Source organism: Thermoascus crustaceus, assembly GCF_041956765.1.
Source record: "Thermoascus crustaceus strain CBS 181.67 unplaced genomic scaffold VTN00scaffold_2, whole genome shotgun sequence".
In the NCBI taxonomy this organism is placed as follows: Eukaryota; Fungi; Ascomycota; class Eurotiomycetes; order Eurotiales; family Thermoascaceae; genus Thermoascus; species Thermoascus crustaceus.
This window is the reverse complement of record NW_027192528.1, coordinates 4,498,604-4,522,005: the sequence shown is the minus strand read 5'-3', so window position 1 is coordinate 4,522,005 and position 23,402 is coordinate 4,498,604. Positions and strand designations below refer to the sequence as shown.

The following is a 23,402-nucleotide window of genomic DNA, read 5'->3' as shown; positions in this document are numbered from 1 at the left end:
GAATTAGATAAGTAATGAAATCAGAATGCCTTTGCATGGATATAATGTGAGACTGCCCACTGAGCAAGTACAGTATTTTAGTTAGGGTCTTAATACCGTCAAAATTGTTGCTGTTGCCTTCTATTTCTCTGCTGAAGAACTTACATAGATTAATCCCATCCAGCTTCTTCCACTTTTTTCTATCGTCATCTGGCAGCATTTGACTGCTAACTACCTACCAACCTTTTCATCCTTTCATCACTTGATACCGGGCCATCTTTTCCTGACACGACTACAACGGTGCTTAGCACTGACTACCTAACTTGGACTACTGAATCACTTCATAACTTTTGATATGGTCCAGCTCATGGTTCGAGACTGCAGTGGACATTCTAACAATAATTGATTCACATTAAGATAGTGACGATCTACGCAGATTGCCGTTTTAGGAGGCAGGATACTTCCATCGAACCTTAGAACATCATGTGATGTATGGAACATTAGCAAGAAGACCAAGAAAATAATTATCTAGCCTCTATAGAGGATCCAGTATGAAGCTAAGTGAGATAGTCCTTTAGAAAGGCCCAATTTCGTCTTACAGACACCACCAGCAGTCAATACTCATGTGTTGCATACACTGCAGAGATCTCTCTATCACTCAAACAGCTGGAACCCTAGCAATACAATGCACACAGTACCAGTACCTGCCAGACTTCGCCAGCTGACTGAGCGCTTACTGATTCTTTATTTGCTCCAGAAGACTTGGCATCTGCCATGAAATCACTGTTCCAGATTTTGGTGCAGAGCGGGAAAGAGGTCTAGATAAATATCTATTTCTCTAAATACCAAGGTATAGATACCAGTGCAGCAGGCCATCATTCATATCATATCCGTCTCTCTGTGGAGAGAGGGCGCGATTATAAACACCGCATACATGTTAGCAATGTGTTACAGGTTGTTTAACCGATGATCCGGAGAATACTAACCCTCCGAATTGACATAATGGCAAAAAACGATGTTGAGATTATTTTATGACCACGACGGCAGCTGATCCAAATGAATCGATTCGTCTGCGCGCTTCAGGCGTGCGGAGATGGTGCAATAGGATTCTGCCTATGCTATGTGTCTCCAAAAATCTCATCTCAATGGTCTTCTCAAGACTCTCCGAACTAAAAGTTATCATGCAGCTCGAGAATAGTTATGCCTCCTGAACCGCCTGCCTGCTGCCGACCAATCTCGCGATGACACACCAGCAGATCCATTTTGGTTGCTATGGGGTAAGACAAACCCTCGCATCCAACCCCGACGTTTGCATCTCCAATCGACTCTAATAGATAGCAATCCAGTCTAATCCACTATACGAAGCACGAAACTGGCTCCCCAGGAAGTTAGGAGTCTACTACCTAGGTACCTAAGTCTTCCTGTTCTGTCAACCTCCCACGCAATGGATAATATGGAAACCACCATATTAATCGCCAAGACTGCATGCACTGCCTCCTCACCTCGACACACGGACACGACCATACCTCATAGATAGCTCTACCAACAACTTTAAATATCCCATTCCACTCTATCCCTCTCCCCCCAATACTACCTTCCTACCTAGGGTAAATATAAATACGAAGATACGGTCCCTCTTCCACCCCAACCCCAGCCCAGCCTCAGCCCCAGCTTCAAGCCAGTCTCGAATGGAAGGTTTAGTACACAGTTGGTGTAGTGTCTGGTGCTCAGACCCGCGATAGTTTGAGTTAGTAGATAATGAGGCTTTTTCGGCTTGTGTTGAATTCGTGTTGCTGGCTGGTGTGCTTTGGATGGTCCCCAGTGGTTGGAGATGAATACGAGGTTGGGCTGAGTCTTTCTGGCAGTCTGGATGTTTTGCTTTATTATTACTTTATTTAAGAAGAGCCTTTTTGTCCTTGCATTTGGAAGGATGCGTTTCAATTTTTTTTCTAAAAGAATAATATTTATTCCTTCCTGGTTTTGAGTGGACAAGCTACTTGAATCTTCTCCATCTATTCATTATATATATATATATATGACATTTCGGGCCCTTTGCATTATTTAGTTCAAATCTACCAGCAACCTACCTTCTACCTTTCACAATGCACACTCCAACAATACCATTCCTCCTCACCATCCTCGCCCTCAGCAGCACCACCGTCACAGCCGACCTCATGCTCGCCGCAGCGCCAGTGTCAAAAATCATCGGTGGAGGAGCAGACCTCTTCCCCCGCCAGGACCTCTCATGCCCCGAAGCCACGCAAACCGTCTGCCCCGACGGTAACGGATGCTGCGAGCGCGGCGCCGCATGCGCCTACTCGTCCGGTTTCGCAGTCTGCGAGAAGCCATGTGGTCTTGGCCCGCGGTGTTCGTACGGCGGCTGCTGCGATGTAGGCTACATGTGCAACCCTTCGCGCGAGGGGAACTGCCTGGTGGCGACCAGCACGGAGTTCGATTTTCCCAGCTTGACGATTCCGACGTTTACGTTTGAGCCGACTGCGATTCCGACAGGGAATTCGGGGGATAGGGATGATGGTTCTGAAAGTGGAAGTCACTCGTTTCCCACGATCACTGGGAGCACGGCGAGCTCGTCGAGCGTCGTTGGGAGTAGCAGCTTCTTGCCATCTCCTACTTCCAGTCCAGTGAGGTGGACCAGTACTCCGAGCGTTACTTCGACTCCGGGACGGTCATCTCCTAGTCCTCCATCATCTTCTTCCGAGAGTACATCCCCAGCATCAAGTTCGACAGATACTGCAGTTTCAACCGGCGCAGCGCATCTTGCGGCACCTTTTCCCGACTTCTGGACGCCTCTCGTGCTTGGCTGGCTAGCGAGTATTCTTTTCTGATCATTGAATCTACCAGTCATTTCGTCTAGGAAGGTATTAGCGCGATAATTCAACGATGCAATGTCATAGCCAGGGTATTATTCCGTCTTGTCATGAAGTGTTAGTCTAGTAAATGGAAGCAGTAGTGTTGTCTTGCGAACCGCCACTCGTTTTTTTTTCTCCTCCCAAGAATATATTATTCTTGCGATTTGTTAGTTCACTAGCATCATCTTACCGTATATAAGACTCTGCGGTGGGGTCTGAGTACTGCTGTATGTAAGATGTCACATTGACCGTCTGAAGTGTTCAAGCTCCAGCACAGCGTCTTGTTTAAGGGGGCCCCGGTATGAACAGAAGAACTGTAGGCATTTTTTTGACCCTTATGTCTGTACATAAGAGTTCTTGTCGATGCATTCAATTTCACCGGAAGTACTCTGTACTCACGCCTTGCCACGAACAGCCTAAGCTGAGCCACTACCAAGAGCCCTCCTGCATATGTGGGATAACTGTCGTATGCTGCAAAAATAATGACCGTATCCAATGAAGAGGATATCTTTAATAAAGATATTCAATTCTCTTTCCACTCCGCCCTTTCGATGTTTCTTTGGTTTTAGGGCTGGAATTCGGGGTGATACATGATTGAGGTGTGGCACTCCGAAATCTCCGACTGGCCGGCGCAGCTCCAGGAACGTCGTACGGGTCAGCTTTTCTCCGCAGCTACCACAACCACTACCGCAGTCAACCCGAATTGCACCGCCTATCTTCCCCGTCTTAGCAATTCCTCCTCACCATGTCCTCAAGATCAATCTGGAGGAGCCTCCATTACCGTACTAGCCGGAGGGCCATTGCCCCGCAAGGGCCCTACCGCTGCTTCTCTTGCTCCCTGCGCGCCAGACAGGAGCAAGCGGGAAAACCAGGCGACAATGGACGCATGACACACTTTGGCTTTGAGACGGTGCCTGAGTCGCAGAAAGAATCCCTAGGTAAGCTTGTGAATCCCTAGTCTTTAGCCATTGTTCCAATGTCTAGAGAGCTTAATCATAGGGGTACTAACGCTGTCCAGTGGGCAAGGTGTTCAGCTCCGTTGCAACCAACTACGATGTGATGAACGACCTCATGTCCTTGGGCATCCACCGCCTCTGGAAAGACCACTTCGTCCGATCCCTGAACCCCGGCTCTGCCATTGCTTCGCGCGACAAAGACACCACCGGGAAAGGTTGGAATATCCTCGATATCGCGGGCGGGACCGGCGATATTGCGTTCCGCATGCTCGACCACGCCACAAATATCAACCACGACACCGAGACGCGAGTGACTGTTGCGGATATCAACTCTGATATGCTTGCGGAGGGCAAGAAACGGAGTGTCCAGACCCCATACTACAATACCAAGCGGTTGTCGTTCATGCAGGCCAACGCGGAGCACATGCCGTCCATCCCGGACAACTCGGTCGACCTGTACACCGTCGCCTTCGGAATCCGCAATTTCACGAACAAGCAGGCTGCATTGGAGGAGGCGTTCCGCGTGCTGAAGCCCGGCGGTGTGTTTGCATGCCTGGAGTTCAGCAAGGTGACCAACAGCCTGTTTGACGAAGTGTACCAGCGGTGGAGCTTCGGTGCGATCCCTCTCATCGGTCAAGTTGTGGCTGGTGACCGTGCCAGTTACCAGTATCTGGTGGAGAGCATTCAGAGGTTCCCGAGCCAGGAGGAGTTCCGCGGAATGATCCAGAAGGCCGGTTTTATAATCCCTGGCAGAGGATATGAAAACCTCACATGTGGAATTGCCGCTATCCACAAGGGAGTCAAGCCTCTTGCCAAGGCTTGATGCGTCTGCATGCACATTGGCTCAGCTAGAAGACTGCTTCCAGGCATGTTCACGGCCATCTGAAGAGACTTGAAGCTTCCCATCCTGGCGTACGCCTACTTCCACGTTGGACGCATAACCAAAATGCTATTTCAGGCGCAAGTTAACAGTGCTGCATTTACAAAGTCTTTGCTTCTTGTCACCAGCCATAGCTGTCTTTCTACATCCCATGCTGCCTGCTGTGGCTCGAAAGATGTCTCCCGCCGTGTACACTATTTGCACTGCCTTTATGCATTACTTGGCTCGTGGATGATGGAATGACTTGACCTTTCTGTATTAATAATGGGTACCTTGCATGTGATGAAACTTTAGATTTGGGTTTGTTGCTTCAAATGTAGATTGCCTGTTTACTGAGAATGCGGAGGAAAAGTCATCAAGCCAATCCAATGGCAGGACAGATCGGAGAAAAGATCCTATCGAAGTCAACTCAGATTGAGTCAGCCACAAGGCGTCGGATCGTGGCCGATCTTGACGCACGCCCCGCAGTGGATCAACCAGAGATTCAGGGTGCGCTGCAGACCCTCCCTCTGGTGAAGAATAATAAGTTATGCAGCCGCAACAGTGAGGATATCGGAATCGTCCAGGGCGATGAGGTGATCAACAGCCCAAGACCAGCCGTATGGCCGGACTTTTGGTGGTCGTCTCCCTCGGCTTTCCCTAAAGGGCGGGCCGCGAACCGTGCCCACAGGTCCCCTCAGCCCCTCCATCCGCGCAGGACTTTTTTTTTTTTTTCATCCCACCAGCTTTGCTGGGCATTTGATTATTATTGTCAACATTGTCGACAGGGCTGTATCCTGAAGCATTATTCCTCCGTTCCGGCTTTTGCTTTTCCCCGTCTTGCTTCCCCGGTCGGGAAGACGCGTGGTGGGGCTTTTCTTTCGTCCAGAGTGAGAACGTTATCAATAATCTCCGGGATGGACATTGCAAGCGCCGGCCTCGGCCGTGGCCCCTCCTCGTTTTAAATCTGATATCGCCATCCCTGCGCGATCCTCCTCCTGATTATCTCTCCGGGCTTCATCTCTGAGCGCTGTCAAAGTTCGTTCCATCCTTCACAGATCGCCACCTCGCGAACGTACCTGCCAGCTGCCGCTGCGGCAGGTCGACAAGCATGGCCTTTGTCGCGCTTACGCGCAACAGGCAGCAACCCCTGACCCCCTTGTCACCTTCGATGCCTACATCGATGCCGTCGGTCCAAGAGGTTATTCCCCCGCTGCCGATAACCCCACCAGACCCAGTCGATCCTCAAACTCGGGCGAGCGAAGATGCTGCGTCGGTGGTCACTGCCATTCACGTTATCTCGACGGAGCGGGCTGGGCTCGCGAACCTGGAGCACATCTACCGGACAGATAAGTTGGCACAAGAAAACTTTGGTCGCGCTGTGACACAGATCATCAAGAGCATTAAGAATGGCGGTAAATTGGTGGTGTGTGGCGTGGGGAAGAGTGGGAAGATCGGACAGAAGCTGGAGGCGACTATGAACAGTCTGGGGATATACAGTGCATTTTTGCACCCGACGGAGGCGTTGCATGGAGACCTAGGGATGATAAGACAGGTATGATCATGCATGGTGCTTTAGCAAGCAAGAAAAGGCCGGCTGGCCGGCTGGCTTCTAGACAGTGATTCTAACATCTCACAGAATGATACCATTATCCTGATATCCTTTTCTGGAAGAACTCCAGAGCTGCAGCTCTTTCTTCCCCATGTTCCACCGACCGTGCCAATAATCGCAATCACGGCACATATGCATCCGTCGACTTGTCCTCTGCTATCATATCAAAGCCCGGATATGGGCATCCTTTTGCCTGCACCTATCCATGAAGACGAGGACACTTCGTTCGGCGTATGCGCCCCGACCACATCGACCACTGTGGCACTGGCCCTGGGAGATGCCCTGGCACTGGCTACCGCAAGAAGGCTACATACACAGCCCGGGAAAGGACCGGCAGAAGTGTTCAAGAGTTTCCATCCAGGAGGTGCTATCGGAGCTGCCTTCTCGGTGTCGACTCCGACTTCAATGTCGACATCACTCTCGACAACATCCTTTACTTCAATGCCTCCGGATTATCTCCAGGCGAAAACAGTCGAGCAGAAAACACCATCAGAGACGGAACCATCTGGACAGCAGTGTGGTCAATTGATCACCGATATCGCCACTCCACTTCATCACATTCCCACCGTCACCTCGACCACCCAAGTCAGACTGCTGGATATTCTCCTCGCGGCGATCCAAAATCCAAACGCCAAATCCTGGGTTAAGTTGTCTGACGAGGAAATTATTCCGCCGCATCGTCTTCGCTCCATCTCACGGGGAAGCAGTGTAGATGTGAGCGTATCGGATCTGCCAAGCCCCATCGGCGTTGGTCAGAAGGATTGGCTCCGTGTTTCTGCGTCAAGCACAGTCGAGGACGTGCGACAGTGGCTGTCAGACTATAGAAGAGCTGGGTCTGAAGTATCCATCGTCTGCGTGGTGGATGACACGGCGCCAGATGAGTTTCTAGCGGTCGTGGAGGCAGAAGATGTCTGCGGCGATTGCGGATGACTCTGCCCTCCTTTGCTTTACCACTTTCTCACGAATGCTTACGAACATAACGCCCCGCTTTTCCGCTTTCTGCACGTGTGAACTGCTTCGTGTCCATGCCTTTTTCCAGTGCATACATTGTAATGTTTTTGCGCATACAGTCTATACCTACATATATCCCTACCCAGTGAGCTGTGTTATCTCAGCTTCTTAAGTTATAGGTGGATACCTTCCCTTTTATGGCGGTCATATTTGACATTACCCAATGGGTCTGCCTTGCCTCGGCATGTTTGCATTTACATTTCTCTTTCTACTTGCACTGTCTTTACTAGACATATGGATTAGTCCATAACTCGATCATCTTGACGCCGCAGGACCCGAGGGCCTGAATCTCTCCAAGGAAAGACGAGCAGAGATTCTTGACCGTTCCATCTTTGCATTTTCACTCGGCATACTACAGGCTAACCACGATGGGAGGTCTCCTCTTCTTGCTTAACTAACTTTAGGTACTCCATGCCAGAGAGACCTTCTAGCGATCAATTTCCTGGAGGCCAATCTGTCCTAGCTCACCGCTTGATATGGACATCTCAAACAATTGACGAAGCCATGCTACATACATTACCTTGCCCAACGCGACACCGGCCCCTATAAACGAGATGAGCTGAGACGAAGATTTCAGATCACTCTATGTCAACCGATATGTGTTCTACAATCTATATTCATTGCCCCGTCCTGTCTCATGTGGATTAAGGAACTTCAGATTCTGTTAGACCTTTCGCGGATCTAGTCGTAGCCGTGACATGTCTCCCGGTTGTTGTATTCGCATGACGATATGTTGAAAGCATGGGGACTAGTGGCCCTGTTTTGCAAAAAGTCATATAATATCCAGTTGCTGAGAAGGACCTAGCAGACGCCTGGAGGGGATGCTATGGATATATATATACCTCGCATCGAGCAGCGATTCTTTCGAAACAGATCGGACGAGAATAACTCAACAGGAAGTGCTAATCTATGATGCTACCGGTTGACAGAAATACGGTATAGTACCTCATAGTGATATTCAACACTATATCATGATATATGTGATATGATATGTCCAATTGATACATGTATACATAAAGAGTACAAGAGCACCTCCACTCTCTCCTCACACCCTCTCCTCCACCACAAGAACATCATAATCTCCGACCACAACACCCTCTCCCACAAAAAAAAGAGAGAGAGAGTAATTTGAGTCAAGGAAGGCCTTTTGAATCACGTGCGAGTTGGTCATAAGACTCCAGTAACAATATTAATAGACCGTTCGATCGATCTGGTACCTGGGGGCCAATGAGCAGCTTGACCTATTTGCGGGTGAGTTCAAAACTTCAAATCTCTTAGGTAGTAATGCGAATATATGATACATGAATTAGTGCAAACAGGAAAGATCGAAGTTTTGAGAATTAGGTATGTATCAATCACATACTGTGTCATTTAGGTACAGTACCTATACCATATTGAACAGGTCTGGTCAAATGTATTTCAATAAATAACAACACATCATACTGTACATACAGCAATAGATGATTATTCCGTTCCTTCACCCATTGTATCGCCGATGAAGGGTAGCACAAGAACAAGAAAGAAAAAAAATTCAAATACGTAACCCGAACACAACTCAAACAGTGCAGTGTACAGTATGTGTATCTGTATTTGTATTCCATATCTGCTGGAAGAAAAGAAAGGAAAAGACAGATAGACAGATAAATGCATGGCATAGATGACTTCATGACCCTTCGGATGTAGGCAAGTAAAGAAGTACCTCAAAACATAAAAGTATAATTTGTGGGGGGAGGGGGGTTGAAACTTCAATTGATTTGCTAGGTAGGTGGGTAGGTATGGGGGTACGGTGTAGCTAGATACACCGTACTGTACTTCCACGGGGTATATACATCGAGATGAAGCAGACACGGAGGGTGCGGAGGGGCATTGTATAGATAATATAGCAGGTAAAAAAGGTGGGTATGTATGAGGTACGTATTGGACCGGACATGTATGGGTATCTATGGTAGATAGAAGTCAGTAGACAGGTAGTTAGATAGCATGCTCCACAACACGCAACATGCTGTCACAGATCGAATTAGATTCCAGCCCGATCAAAGTAATAGAAATGGTAAAAAGCTAAGTGAAATAGCGTCGCGTTGCGTGGCTTAGCATTCTCGTCATCTCATCTTATCTATGAGCGTCGCTGGTCGGAAAGTAGTAAGGGTATGGGAAGTTCTTTGAATTGAAAAGAAGTATTTTGCAAGAATATGCATGTCCCTACAAAAAGGTCTCGGGAAGAAAAACTGGTATTGTATTTATATTATTTAGAACATCAACTACCTCAATAGTTAAACTGTAGGTATCTGTGTCTGTGCCTGGAGCTTAATTAAGGTTTAGTTATTCTGTGCCTAGATCTAGTGGGAGTTCCCGGGCAGGAGCCAAGAGCTTAGGTGAGGTAGGAAACACCGCGAGTCCTCCAGAAGACGAGAACCTGCGTCGTCATTTGCAATCAATGGTCGAGAGATGATGGTTTGAGATATTCAACAGTTAGCTTGAAAATGAAATCAATCCAACAGAAATTACTTCTACTGCACCACAAGTAGAAATAAGGACAATCCGCGCTCATAAAATCGCGTACGTAATCGTTCTTCCCTGAACTTCTGTCTACCCTTTTTCTTTTCTTCGAATCTTTTCTCTGTCGATATTTTATGTACAATACAGTGCTGTCAGTATCTAGTCTCGGAAAAAACCACGTTCCAAAACATGAGAGGTATGTAAATGGAGAAAGAAATTTATAGTGATATCCCTGCTTAAAGGATTTCGCAAATTTTATATCAAATTAAAATATAAAAATGTTACTATTAGTCATTAAAACATAGGTTTATAAGAACTTTAAGAGTGTAAATATTTCTTCTTAACACTACATTTAGAGCACTTTATTAAGCTTAAACTGCAATTTCTTATAAATTGTTAATATTAATATAGACTAAAATAGGCTAATAAGACTAATAAAATATACAATTTTTATTATTTTACTGTTACGCACTCCTTTGGTCCCGAGTTGGCAGTTGAAACAGTGGCTTGGTCTAAGGTAGGGAGGCTTGGGCTTCGTAGGTCAAACACAATGTTACAACGCTTGCAGAAGTGAGGTTATGAGAGGGGAAGCTCTCAGAGAAACTACAGGCCGACAAACCAATCAGGATACAATCAGAAGGGCTATTTCGATTAACAAATGTATATAAAGACGCTCCTTAACCATGGGGATCAGGACCCCGTGGTCAACTCAAATAGCAATCTTGATAGCAACATTGCTAGTAACGGCCTATTCATCTATCTCTTTCTCTTGCTTTCTGTCCTCAAGATAAACCCAACGAGCCTCCGCCTAAGAAGTCTTAGGTCCGCCGTTACACACAAGAATAACAATCTCTGAGCGATAGACAACACAACTAAGGTGAATTAGAGCACCTATTGAGTACATATACTCAATACTAGGTTAGCCTGTTGACCTGCCGGTATATAACCAAGTAACAATGTGTTATTGAGCATGAAGAACTAAGCTATCTACATGGTGAATGAGCGTCCTTATATAACCTAGTCCCTCCATATACCATCCATCATACCAACTCATGGTATGCCCCCTGATATACTATATACCATCCGTATACCACCCTGTGGTATACCCCATGATATGCCGGTATAACATTCTTGTATCAAAGGTCACGTGATTACAGATAATCTTATCTCCTTCTTTGCGGGGTATCGTCCGTTATGCAGGGCTGTGCTGGACAGCGCCTAGTCCGTTGGTTCATAACATTTACAAAGTTACTGTAAAAGTCTAGCTAAAGATCATAAATATAATAGTTATCTTTAGCTTCTATTTGCAAATTCTTATTATATATGAGCTACTTTATTCTTGATAACATCTATGTCTGCTTAAATTTAAGGTTAATAGTCTTGTTAGTCTAGTACAATTATTATCACAGTAATAGACTTTATAAATCTTTAAAATAGGCCAGTTTAAAAAATAAAGAAACTTTTTTAAAAAAATCTTCTTTAAGTCTCACAGTTCCTTCTCACTATTTAAATATGAAATATGCTTCTTAGATCAGAACTCTTCGGTCAGCAGATGGTACAGTTGGTGTAATAGCACTAGCGCATTATCCTGATAAAGCTTGTTGACAATCTCCATATTGTAATTGTTGGAACCGGCTTGCTGGATGCCCTCCATGACGCGCTTGAACTCAATTGGCAGCTCAGAACGCGATCATCGGGGTTAAGCCAGTAGGCGCGGGGCATGGCGACCGGACAGGTAGGGAGCAGGAAGAGCTCGTCCATGGTCTGCGGAAAGTTAATTCGTGTTCAGATCTATAAGGATCGATGGAAAGCTAATCAAGATAATCAGAATTCATGTTACTTAAATGATCAGAGTGTTTCTCGTATGGACATACTAAACTCGGACAATCTGGAAAGCTTCTTTATAGGGAAGCTAGTCGGTAGGGAGATTGTAAAGTAGTCGACGTTGGGAAGTTATGACCGCTCAAAGAAGGAATCTTGTAGCCAACGATCACAGTATCCCTGCAAGGAATCAACTATTCGAGCTAGCTGCTGAGGATTCTGAGGTGTTTGAAAAGCAGAAGAGGTTGAGCCTTCAATAAGAAGTGGTGTTGGTGTACGAAGTTGAAAAGTGATTTTTTTTAAGCACCTGGTCTTGATCAAGCGGTCTAAGACCAGCACCTGCAAAGCCATTGCATATATTCTTTTGATTAAAGACCTTCTCACGCGCAGGTGGATATAGGTGTAGAAAGTCTTCCTTGTCAATATGGTTGTTTCCAGCAACCATCATTCCTTCAACCAATTTCCCGTATGCGCGTTTTAACGGCCCAAAAACACCAACATCCAGTGGCTGTAGAAGGTGAGAAGTATGAGGTGGCATGCAGAGACAGACAATTGCATTCTCCTCACAGAAAGCATCAAATTCTGCAGTCTGATGGCTAGAATGGCCATCAAGAATAAGCAATCTCTTTGCACCAGTTGAATTCCGCCTGGAGTGTGGTTCAAACACCTCCTTAAGCCAGCGAAGGCCTATTATATCTGTTGTCCAGCCATTCTCACTCTTTGCAATCAACCAGCCTTGAGGAACTGCAGGTTCTTGATACCAAGCGGCCTGTTGCTCTTTCCCCTTTAAGATGATCACTGGTGGTATAGAAACTCCCTTAGAGCTCACACATTCAATAATTGTAACCCATTCATGATTCCCCTGGATAACTGTACAAGGTCTCTCACTGCATTCCACTGCAGTAATAACCTTAGATGTTGTACAGAGTCCCATTGCAAAGCCAGTTTCATCAAAGTTCCAGATATCATCTTCATGAATGCCATGTTCCTGAATAGCTTCGCGTACAGTTTTAAACCACTGTTTTATAATCTTTGGATCCTCCTGCTTTGCTCGCTGGTATGTAATCCTTTGATTATATCTTGCATGTAGTTCAGGACGGCATTTGACAAAGGAATAGGCCCAGTTAACTCCAATGACTGCAGTAGAATCTTGTGAACATTCGCGAAGTAAAATCTGTGCCATTTCACGCAGAAACTCTGGCCGAATTGAAAAGCCTCATTTATCTGCATCTAGCAGTCTCTTAACAAGGACTTCCTCTTCAAGAGCTGTCAATTTATGGCCATTGGCGCGTGTTTCTGCGCGTGGTTTTCTTCCTTTAAGCCGACGGCGAAGATACACCAAATACCTCAGCAGCTTTCAATTTTGATTTGACTTTTTGAGTTTCATAAGCAGAAATAGTCATTTGCATGCAATTTTCTTGAGATAGAGGCATTTTGTATGAAAATAATGAAGAAAATGATGCGTTGATGAATGTTGATTTGAATGTTTTTGGTGGGTGCGGGGAAAATTCGTCACTCGGTTGTATTCGTCACTCGGCCGTGGATTACGTTAATCCAGTCTGTCTTATGTCACCAGTCCCGCACCTGCATTTATGGAAGGGAGCGATAACCGCAGGTGTGCATTGACTGGCGAGACCTATTTCAAGGTCAACCTACCTATATGGGCGCTGATGCCGATCGTGAGGTGAGGTGAGGTGGATCATTGAATTGATTAGTTGCTTAGCGACTGGGACCAGAATTTCCTGAACAGGTCTTCCTTTTTATCTTCCTGTTATGTATCATGTTTATAGAGCGTAATGGTATGGCCCCTATCTAAGCAGGTATGTAGTACTAAGATAACAATAAGCGAAAGTAACAAAAATATTTCCATCTGTTGCTGCCATCCTAGATTGGGGGTAACCAATTCCGCTTTGTTTAATATTGTAAAAGAGATTTTCAATGATCAGCTTAAAAGAAACAATCTGTCCTCCTCCTGACAATGGACCCGTCCACTGAGATCACTTATTCAGGGGTTGAGTTCATGTGCTCTAATCTCTGCAGTTGGCAGTTCACTGGCAAATAACTGTTTTCGTTGCGGCTCCGCTGTATCAAGCTCTGACTTGTTCCAATTTCCTTGGTTGAGGTTACCCTCTGCTTGCGGCTGCCTAGTCCTGGTATGAGCCCGCCAGAGGAGACCCCCGAGAACGATAATGATAATTCCAGCGACGGCCACACCAACTCCTATCCCTGCCTTTGCGCCGGTGGATAAAGATGACTCTGAAGTTGGGTTTGAGGTCTGAGAGTTCGTAGACGCACTTGATATCGCGGATGTGGAGGAAGTAAATGACGGGGTGGTTGTGGTCGAGGAGCTCGTCTGCTCACCGAGCACCTTGGGAGAAGGCAGAGGGAAAGTTCCGTTTGAGCAGCAGTCCTGATGGCTCAGGGAAACAGGGTCATAGTGACAGCAGTAGCTCGTCAGTGCGTCATTGCAGGCCCAAACATATTGGCCGCTGTTAGAGCTGTCTTCTCATTTTCTCTGTTTCAGTTGGTGCTTGCAGGGAGGGAAGGGGAGAGAAGTATGGAGCATATATGAAACTTACAAGTAGTGCATGGTACAATACAGTTTGTGAAGCTCTTACTCTGGCAAGAACTAGTGTAGTAAAGGCCAGTGTAGTTATATGGCCCTGGATTTGCGGCGCCGGGCAGATACGTCAATGACCCATTTGGGTGGTTGTTGACATCTCGGCAAAGGCCATTGTCCATACAGGTGTCTTTCGACGGACAGCAAATGTTTGAATCTGGGCATGGAACGTCATTGTCTGCGATGCTGCCATCACGGTAGTAACATGTTGCGGAGACAAGATGCGTCAGGGCAAGGGATAGTAATGATAGCATTGAGGGGTGTGCTGAGATTAGCATTATTTTTTGGATGCAGGAAACAGTGGTTTATATTGGAGAAGCAGCTGGGCGTGGATGTGTGGCTCCTGGACTTGTAGTAGTAGCAGGAGAGGTCATCTCTTAACAGCCTGTGAGCCGTGTGACGCGTTTATTAATAGCTGGGTCCACACCAATTCTCTGGGGGTTTCTTTGCTGTCCCTGTACAAAGGTTTTGTCAGGCCGTGCTAGTCCCTATTAGCTGCAGATATTCTGAAACTGAACTGTTCAGGCCACTGGTTCGCGTTTGAAACCAACCAATCATGGGGTAGCTTATCGCGCTTGAGAGACTTAGACTTAAATCAGTTCTGTTATACTCAACGCCAGACCCCGGTTACGCGCATAGACCTCGCCAGGGATGGCCTGGACTGCTTTTGCTACAGTCCTTGCCCTCATTTTTTTTTTTCGTTCAGCATTGGGAGAAGCTTGGTGCCCATATCTAGGAGGGGTCCAGGAGCAGGACTCCATGTTAATCAGAATAGACCTATGTAGAGCCCTGCTGGTCCCAGCAAATTGTTCAATCTCAGTCTTATATTTCTTATCTTGCTCATTGTCGGCGTATCGCCATCCTGCTGTAGCTTGCTGTCACTCACCCAGGATCTCGCGATAGATGCGCCATGTCACCCAGCCTGAACTTTGTACCCCACAGCTCCCCAGACGAGGGCCACTGGTTGGATCCTAATCAACATTAGCTCACCCTTAGCATCTCAGCTGCAGGAGACTGGTTTTGTAATACCCACATATGGCCACAATATTTGTTGGGTTTGTCTTTTTCATCACCAGAAAATCGACCCAGGGGCCTTATCCAGCAACCACCTATGGGATGGTGGAGACCAAGCCGCCTGCCACCAAACTGGGGTCAACTATATCCTACAAGAGATCCATGGCAAACTGATTTTACCTGGTCCCGCGGTTCGCAAGAGTTGTCGGTGTGAGTCTCCGAGGTGAACCATGAGAGTGAAAAACTTTAACAACTGATTGCGACTAACCATAACCTTGCTTGTGGAACGAGACTTGTACAACTTATATGTTTTTCCTATTGATCTTGTCTTCGTTCCTTTTACCGTGTATTTATCCCCTATATATATATATATATATGATATAGCAATACTTTGAATCATGGAAACCTAGAAGCTTCCCATTTTTCTGGCTATAAGCTCCTCGATTTACTTGCAATACAATTTTTGTCCCTTGTGTTTGCCTCTACAGCGAGTCCTGGAACGATCAGCACCTTGTCTAGTTACAAGATCAACAATGATTACCATGAAAAGCAGTATTCATAAGTTACTTTTCTGCTCTATTTGGAAAAGGCAAGCTCGAAAGTATGCCAGATAGCCCTGTCCCCTGGAGACGAGAGTAGTTGAATTTGTCGAGAAAACGGGGGAGGACACCAGCCATGACGACCATGGCATCTCTGGAGGTGCGCTGGATAAAATGAGATAGAGATGGGTAGCGGGGCAGGACAGGCGCCCAGGCGAGCTGGCCTCAGCGCAGGTGCTGCGGCTGTGGACAATCATACAGGCCATGGCCAAGCGCACGATGGAGGCGGCGCAGGGAGGAACCAGGGCTGTCCGCATCATCGCGGGCTGATCAGCATCATGGTGCGGCCTGGAGCTAATGCCGCGCGATCCTGCAGCCTATGATCTATCGTTGCCCGACGGAGCAGGTAGTCAACATGTCTCCCCTGGTTCCACCAGCCGCACAAGCACAGATGTAGAGGCCGGCTCTCAAGAATATGTTCCTCTCGATACAGAGAACTTTGCTCTAGCGTCGATAGTACACAGCATGTCTCAATGCACTCTGCACGGTTATCACGAGTCTTGAGTGATGAACCCGTCAGTGAAGATCTTCCATGGACCACACTTTAGCGTAATCAACCACCGAGCGGGCCACCCCACCGAACGGGCCACCCAACCACTACGAAATATTTTCAAACTGCAATTAGACTATCAACAAAGCAAATATTGAAACTATATACACTATATATCAATTGCTTAGCGCCTAGAGCAATGCACCCTAGTATGACCTACTATATTACATGTGCTGCACGTTGGTGGTGCCCGCTTTTGTGGCTGTAGATCGGGCTGCTCAACCACCCCTTCCTGCCTTTGATCAGCTTCTTGAGCATGTTGCAGTCCTTCTGCACCTGCTATATAGGACCTAGGTACATTCCTCTTTCTTTTTTGGTGCTGATTGGCAGCCTGTAAATATTTATTTTTCTGTGTTAGAAGGACTGCTGTAACGGCGGACCTAAGACTTCTTAGGCGGAGGCTCGTTGGGTTTATCTTGAGGATAGAAAGCAAGAGAAAGAGACAGATGAATAGGCCGTTACTAGCAATGTTGCTATCAAGATTGCTATTTGAGTTGACCACGGGGTCCTAATCCCCATGGTTAAGGAGCGTCTTATATACATGCTGAATTCTGCCCGGAAATACCTATCCGGTGGATCATGACTATAGATGGATCAAAGGTCAGATCGGATCCAGAATCCAGATGGATCAAAGGTCCAGATGGATCATTTTGATCCATTGTCACGTGATAGGATCCCCCCCCCTTCGTCTGTCCTGCTCGTGGTCTCTAGGCTGTGCCGTAACAACTGCATTATACATTGCAATCTAACAGGCCTTGACTAGTTGATTAAGAGCTTGATTTGTAGGACTTGATGGGATTTAACATTAATATTTTAATAGGCACTTAAGAGCCCAGGTCTGAAGCTCTAATTTCTTGATGTTATAAGGTGTCTCAGAGATTTAAGATACTGATTAATTGCTTTGAGATATAGTAGGTGGTGTAGGTGTCTTTATCTGAATATAAAGTTGTGAAAGCACTTAATCTGGCTAATATAGGACTAAGCCAGTAGCTGCAAATCTACTGCAGATATGTTACGCACTCATTCGTTCCCGAGTCGCAACGGTGGCTTGGTCTAAGGTAGGGAGGCTTGGGCTTCATAAGTCAAACACAATAGAGTAATCAACTGATAGAGACAACGCGACTAAGGTGAAGTAGAGCGCCTATTGAGTACGTATACTCAATACTAGGTTAGCCTGTTGACCTGCCGGTATATAACCAAGTAACAATGTGTTATTGAGGCACGGAGGACTAAAGCTATTTACATGGTGAATGAGCGTCCTTATATAACCATGACTGTATACTGTCCTGTGTACTATCCTACAGTAGGTAGAATAGTATACCCAATTACGTCCTCCTGTTCCCCTACTATATCGTATACTATTTCATAGTAGCCAAAATAGTATACGATCACATGACCCTGGTCAGTATAATATCCTTCCATAATCCTGCAGATAGTCCTATCTCCTGCCCTGTGACGCATCGTTCGTCATGCAAGGCTGTGCCTGTCGGTACTTAGTCTATTGGTTCATAACACTAAGTGTCGCGGAGTGGCTCCTAGGGAGCATTCTAGGAGCCAAACCGCTGCGCTACCGGCAAAAGACTAGGATACGAAGCCAACGGCTTCGTACTGCTCTCGCTTATATAGCTTCTTGCCACGCCGTCACACTAAGTAGCTAGTATCTACATTAAAAATAAAATCTAAAATATAGATAGAAAAGATTTAGAAAGTTTATGTAAAGAATTTAACAATTAAAGAGTTAAATAAACTAAAAAATAACTTAAATATAATTAAAAGAAGAGAAATATTATTCTATTTTAAGAATTAGTCTATATTTCTATTAAGCTTTAAAGAGATCTAGTTAAAAAGATTTACAAAGCAGCTCACTGGCAGTTTCGAGTACTTGATTGATTGAACAGTCCATCCTAGATACACATTTTGATACATAGATTATGAGTACCCAACCTCGCTTCCCATGCATACATACATACATGTGCCCCATACCAGGATTAATAATAGATACATCGATGCAGAACTTTTCCGTTCCGTCCCGTCCACCCGGATGATGCCTGATGATTATGTGACCGTAGAAACACACATGTACAAAATGAGATAGGGGGAAAGGACAACAAACTGCACGTACTATAACACTTTACATTCCAACCACGTTCCACTCTGTTTCTTTCTCACTCACTCAAAGCCTAATGGTAACAAGCCTTCCGACGGCCCCGAGTCGAACGGCCACGGCCAGTCCTCCAACAATTCGGGCGGAAGCTGGAACTGCGACAGTTGGTCCTCCAACCCGCCCGCTTGGGCTTGCGCCTGGGCCTGGTTGTACGTGAGGGGGACGACGGTCCCTCCTGCCTCTGCTCCTGCTGGGTTTATGGCGTTTTGTTGTTGCTGGTGTTGCTGCTGCTGTACGGCAGCATTCATGTTCAGCGCGCGCTGCGTCCGCATGTAATCGTCGATACGGTCGACTTGGGACTTGAGCCTTTCGCTGGCGCCGGCGGCACGGTGCAGCCCAGACTCGAGTCTGCGGAGAAGGTCGGCCATTTCAAGGCTGTTATTGTTAGGATAAATTCAAACGAGAACCAGGGATATAAGGGTGACAGGAAACTCACAGTAGTGTGCGGACCCGTCTGTAGGAGACCTCCGAGAGGCTGCCCTCCATTACGGAGCCCAGTATGTAGCCTATGCCGCCTAGATGGTGAAGCTGCGGTCGTCAGTTGATGACTTATGAAAGGTGATTGCGGCCATTATCTCACCAGTGGAGAGCTGATCGCTTTCAAGTATTCGACCGGAACTTTGGAGAACACGCTGAGTAGCTCCCCCGCGACATCGCATTTTCGCTCAACGCCAATGTCCTCCGTTGAGAAGAGCACCATGCGCAGTAGTTGCAGCGTTGCTTGGATATTTGCGGACTGAAAGCCGAACAGATCCTTGGCCGGGTCGCATGTCACTGGAAGCGTTTCCCTGAACTGCGACGGCAGAGCGGAGTACATGGCCAGCACCTGCTCCATCACTGCCGACTCAGACATGGAATTTCGGCCGTACAAAGCTTGAAACTGCGACGTCCAATTCCCTTGGGACCAACGACGCCGCAGGCCATCGACGGCATGCTCGAGAATCCGATACAGATCTGTCGTGAAGTTCCAACCACGGAGCCAGCTGACCGGCTGGCACGGGACAGCAGTGATATCATTGGGGCTGCTGGCACTCGGGGTCTGAACCGTAGGAGGCATACCATACCCACTGCTGGTGATGTAGTCATCGTCGATCTCGGTTGGATAGCGCACCATCGAATGGGCTTCTCGATGGCGGATAATGCCTCCCCACACAATGGACGAGTAGATGTCAAGAGTGTAGATAGACCAGAACTAGAACGAAGCTTAGAATGACAATATCGAACACATCAGCGGTGATTCGTACCAGTCTTCGACGTTCTTCAATCTCAATAGGACTCAGATTCTTGGGCCACAGCTTTTCGTCGTACAGCCCCTCCATGGCAATTAGGGTATGATAGAGGCCGGAATACTGCTGCATCGATTTGATCTGTCCGTTCTGGATACTTGCGATTGCAAGAAAGGCACAGGCTCTCATAAAGTCCACTCCTTTGGCATTAGTGAGGTCCTTGGGGATGGAGTCCTTTGCCGCAGCCATGAATGCTTCAGACGGCGGTTCTGCTAGTTGAGACAGATGCCACCGGCCGGAATACAGCGCGCCATCTCGCGCGCGTGCAGAAGCCAAGGCGCAAACAGCCATGGTCGAAGCGAAGAGTCCTTGATCTTTGAGATACTCGTACCGGTCGAGCTTCTCCAGGAACGAAGGACGGTGAAACAAAGGAAAACTGGTTGTGATGAGCTAGTGCAGTTTCAATCAACCAAAGGCGAAGATACATACATAGGATACACGATTTCAAAGTAAACCTGCACAAGGTTTCTGATGGTTTGGTCACTCGCGATGGCGAACGCCCTCCATGAGTTCCGGAGGGCGCCACCGTCGTTCCCTTCTGACGCCGACCACAGCGCACTGAGACTCCCCCAGGGATCCCCAGTCCTCACGGTGCGCTGGCCGAAATCAAACAGGGACCTGCCCCCAGCGGCACCGACGGGCGATTTCACCGTCGGGCCGTCATCCTGGGCCGCGGATGCCCGCGAACTCTTCACGCCCCGACGTTTCGCGGGACGATCAAATGTGCACGGGACATCGAAGTCGGCGCAATTCTGACATCGACCCAGTGGATCGTCGCCCTTTTTGCTGCACTTGATGCTACGTCTATTGCAGAAGTCGCCTACGCATAGATGATCAGTACTCCAGCGCGCGCAAATAAGGCTTGCACCAGGGGAAGAAGGGATAGTGACACACAAGCTTTTGACACTCGCTGCAGCTTTCGTGGTCGTTGCGACATTCATAGAACTGATAATGATAACAGGTCAGACTCCATACATCGGGCGAAAATCTATAGCCGAAGGTCCGAATTGCTCTGTCGGCGGGTCCTAGGTTTCAGGCTTGTCCGGTGCCAGCGAACTGCGCCCTGCCTGAACAAAGGAGCCAGGATCAGCCTTATGCTAGCTCAGAGCATTAGATATGGACAGATCGACACGGATAGATAGATACTCGAGTGGAACATGCGGGGGATACGTCCAACGGCCAAAGGGGTTCCTGCGCGGTCGTTGACCTGGAAGGCACGCGAGCGGCATCGCTTAGTCAGCTCTTTGTTATCCGGGATCTCCCGAGGTTGACGTCCGACTTTGCCCTAGTATCGACCGTCCGCAAAGAGGCTTTTGTCCTGTCGACATTGCATACCTGTCTAGATAATTAGCACTTGCATCTGATTCCGGGGACAGGGAACTTACATGATGCCAACTCCCGCTCAATGGGCAGGTATCTTTCCGCGACAAGCTGCGTGTAAGCTTGGAGATACATATACAAAACCAAGAAGCAAAGTATTTCCGCCGCACCAACAATGTAGACGAGGAGCGCACAGTCCTATTCAGGAGAATTTTGAGACCCATACAAATCTACAGCTAATCCTTGTTGAAAGTTTGGAGAGGCAGAGAAAAATAATAGAAATTACTATTAAGAAATTAATCCAGGAACAGATTAGATATATAGAAGAATTAGTATTATATAATATTAAGATTATCTACTTGTAACGGCGGGCATAAGACTTCTTAGGCGGAGGCTCGTCGGGTTTATCTTGAGGTCAGAAAGCAAGGGAAAGAGATAGATGAGTAGGCCGTTACTAGCAATGTTACTATCAGGATTGCTATTTGAGTTGACCACGGGGTCCTAATCCCCGTGGTTAAGGAGCGTCTTATATACATGCTGAGTTCTATCCCGGAAATACCTATCCGGTGGATCATGACTTTGGATGGATCAAAGGTCAGGTTGGATCAAGAATCCAGATGGATCAGTTTGATCCATTTTTCACGTGATAGGACCCCCTTCCTCGTCTGTCCTGCTGGTGGTCTCTAGGCTGTGCCGTAACAGTATAATGATGAAAGCTCTGATTATTCAAATCTACCTAACTAGCTGACTGTTTTTCTTGTGGAATGAGGGGTTAGAACCTTCTAAATATTTCTCTATTTAATAATTTTAAGACAGTTTTATGCAATATAAATGGATATAACAAAAGAAAATAGGCAGTTTCAGGTATAGACAGTACAATTTTTATTGCAGGGACTATAACCTTCTGCAGAACCAAATTAGCATGTGCCAACTAGGCTAATAGGCTTCTTGGCATACCACTAGATTATAGTAACGTAATCCACCACCGAGCGGCGCAAAAGTTCCGAGCTTCCCCCCTATCCATCTGCCCCTATTCAACCACCCAATATGCCACCAAAATCATCAGATTCTGCAGTTAATCAAGAAGATCATTTTCTATTAGCTATAAGGGCCTATCAGAATAGGCAGTTTTGGAGCAAAGCAGCAGCAGCGACAGCATTTGATGTGCCTCCACGGACCCTCCAGTATTATTATGTATCGCCAACTTCCCAAGAAAAACTAGTGGATACCTCCAGCAGCATCCATCTTCGTTTTCTCCAACGACAACAACGATAACGACGACGATAATGATGATTGACTCAAAAGATCCCCTTAAAGCACAGACCAAGTCGACGAGCTCAACGTCAATGAGGCCGTTGTTGTTGTTGTTGTTGCTGTTGCAATTGGTGTCGCAGGCACCGACAACGCCGGAATTGGAGACCTCGAAGCCGTGACGGTCAAAGAGAAGACCTCCTTCATGTACTTGATCCTGAGATCGTTCTCCATTTTCGTGGACAGGTAGAGTGCCAGAAGTATGGTTCCGGTCACTATTAAAGGCGTGAGGAGCATGAAGGCTATCAGGGCGCATGGGAAGCAGTCTCGTTGCGGCATTTTGTGCTTTGTAGCTGGGAGGGTAGTGAAGTTGGGTATGGAGGTAAAGAAAGTTGGGAAGATTGGATTTGAGGTCGATGTGGGTCAGATTGATGAGATGGAGGAGGAAGAGGGAAAGAAAGAAAGAAATGCTGGAATTAGGAATGCGGTATTCTACGGAAATAGGTACCTAGGTAGTCGATACTGACTGTGTTACTATGCCTAATAGGCGTGTGTTGAACAAAAAGGAAACACCACCTATTTGTTTCACAGGATTGGTACCTTATAGTTCAACAGTGTGTTATACCATGCCTATTCTGGGCCGTAATCACAGCTCTGTCTATGGATGGGGATTCTTATGTTACTATATCTATACAGATATGCGAAGCTATCCGCTTTCTCTCTGGAGAGAATACCTACTAGAAACATGCAGTGTCTATATATATGAGTAGGAGCAATTAATTTGATTATTAACACACTTGGAGTATTAACTATCTACTAGGACTATAAGTAGGAGCTGCGAATTTACCAGGTTCCAGTGAGATACTTTGCCTATGTAGGTGGTAGATGCGTGAATCCAGGTACTTTGTTAGAAATGCTATTCCTGACCTTCTTCTCTAGGTCTCATTAAGTAAAGCTTTTTTTGATCATCATTATTGTATCTGTATACTTGGGA

At 46.8% G+C, this 23,402-nt stretch overlaps 6 protein-coding genes across 6 annotated transcripts; 3 read left to right on the top strand and 3 right to left on the bottom strand.

Annotated features, from left to right (window-relative positions):
- Positions 1–2,081: 2,081 nt before the first annotated feature.
- Positions 2,082–2,825, top strand: VTN00DRAFT_5108 (uncharacterized protein; the record flags this gene model as incomplete). The annotated part of the gene is made up of 1 exon (XM_069431605.1): positions 2,082–2,825. One exon carries the CDS (start codon positions 2,082–2,084, stop codon positions 2,823–2,825), a length of 744 nt encoding a protein of 247 aa, XP_069290623.1.
- A 769-nt stretch (positions 2,826–3,594) lies between these two features.
- VTN00DRAFT_5107 (uncharacterized protein) lies at positions 3,595–4,628 on the top strand (the record flags this gene model as incomplete). Its single annotated transcript, XM_069431604.1, has 2 exons — positions 3,595–3,787; positions 3,868–4,628. 2 exons carry the CDS (start codon positions 3,595–3,597, stop codon positions 4,626–4,628), a joined length of 954 nt encoding a protein of 317 aa, XP_069290622.1.
- Positions 4,629–5,775: 1,147 nt separating this feature from the next.
- On the top strand, positions 5,776–7,206 carry VTN00DRAFT_5106 (uncharacterized protein; the record flags this gene model as incomplete). Its single annotated transcript, XM_069431603.1, has 2 exons — positions 5,776–6,219; positions 6,304–7,206. 2 exons carry the CDS (start codon positions 5,776–5,778, stop codon positions 7,204–7,206), a joined length of 1,347 nt encoding a protein of 448 aa, XP_069290621.1.
- Positions 7,207–13,609: 6,403 nt separating this feature from the next.
- On the bottom strand, positions 13,610–14,478 carry VTN00DRAFT_5105 (uncharacterized protein; the record flags this gene model as incomplete). The annotated part of the gene is made up of 2 exons (XM_069431602.1): positions 13,610–14,106; positions 14,184–14,478. The coding sequence occupies 2 exons, from the start codon at positions 14,476–14,478 to the stop codon at positions 13,610–13,612; spliced, it is 792 nt and encodes a 263-aa protein (XP_069290620.1).
- A 4,078-nt stretch (positions 14,479–18,556) lies between these two features.
- On the bottom strand, positions 18,557–20,774 carry VTN00DRAFT_5104 (uncharacterized protein; the record flags this gene model as incomplete). The annotated part of the gene is made up of 6 exons (XM_069431601.1): positions 18,557–18,926; positions 18,988–19,079; positions 19,132–19,743; positions 19,796–20,213; positions 20,267–20,657; positions 20,732–20,774. 6 exons carry the CDS (start codon positions 20,772–20,774, stop codon positions 18,557–18,559), a joined length of 1,926 nt encoding a protein of 641 aa, XP_069290619.1.
- A 1,694-nt stretch (positions 20,775–22,468) lies between these two features.
- VTN00DRAFT_5103 (uncharacterized protein) lies at positions 22,469–22,747 on the bottom strand (the record flags this gene model as incomplete). The annotated part of the gene is made up of 1 exon (XM_069431600.1): positions 22,469–22,747. The coding sequence occupies one exon, from the start codon at positions 22,745–22,747 to the stop codon at positions 22,469–22,471; it is 279 nt and encodes a 92-aa protein (XP_069290618.1).
- Between the last annotated feature and the right edge of the window lie 655 nt (positions 22,748–23,402).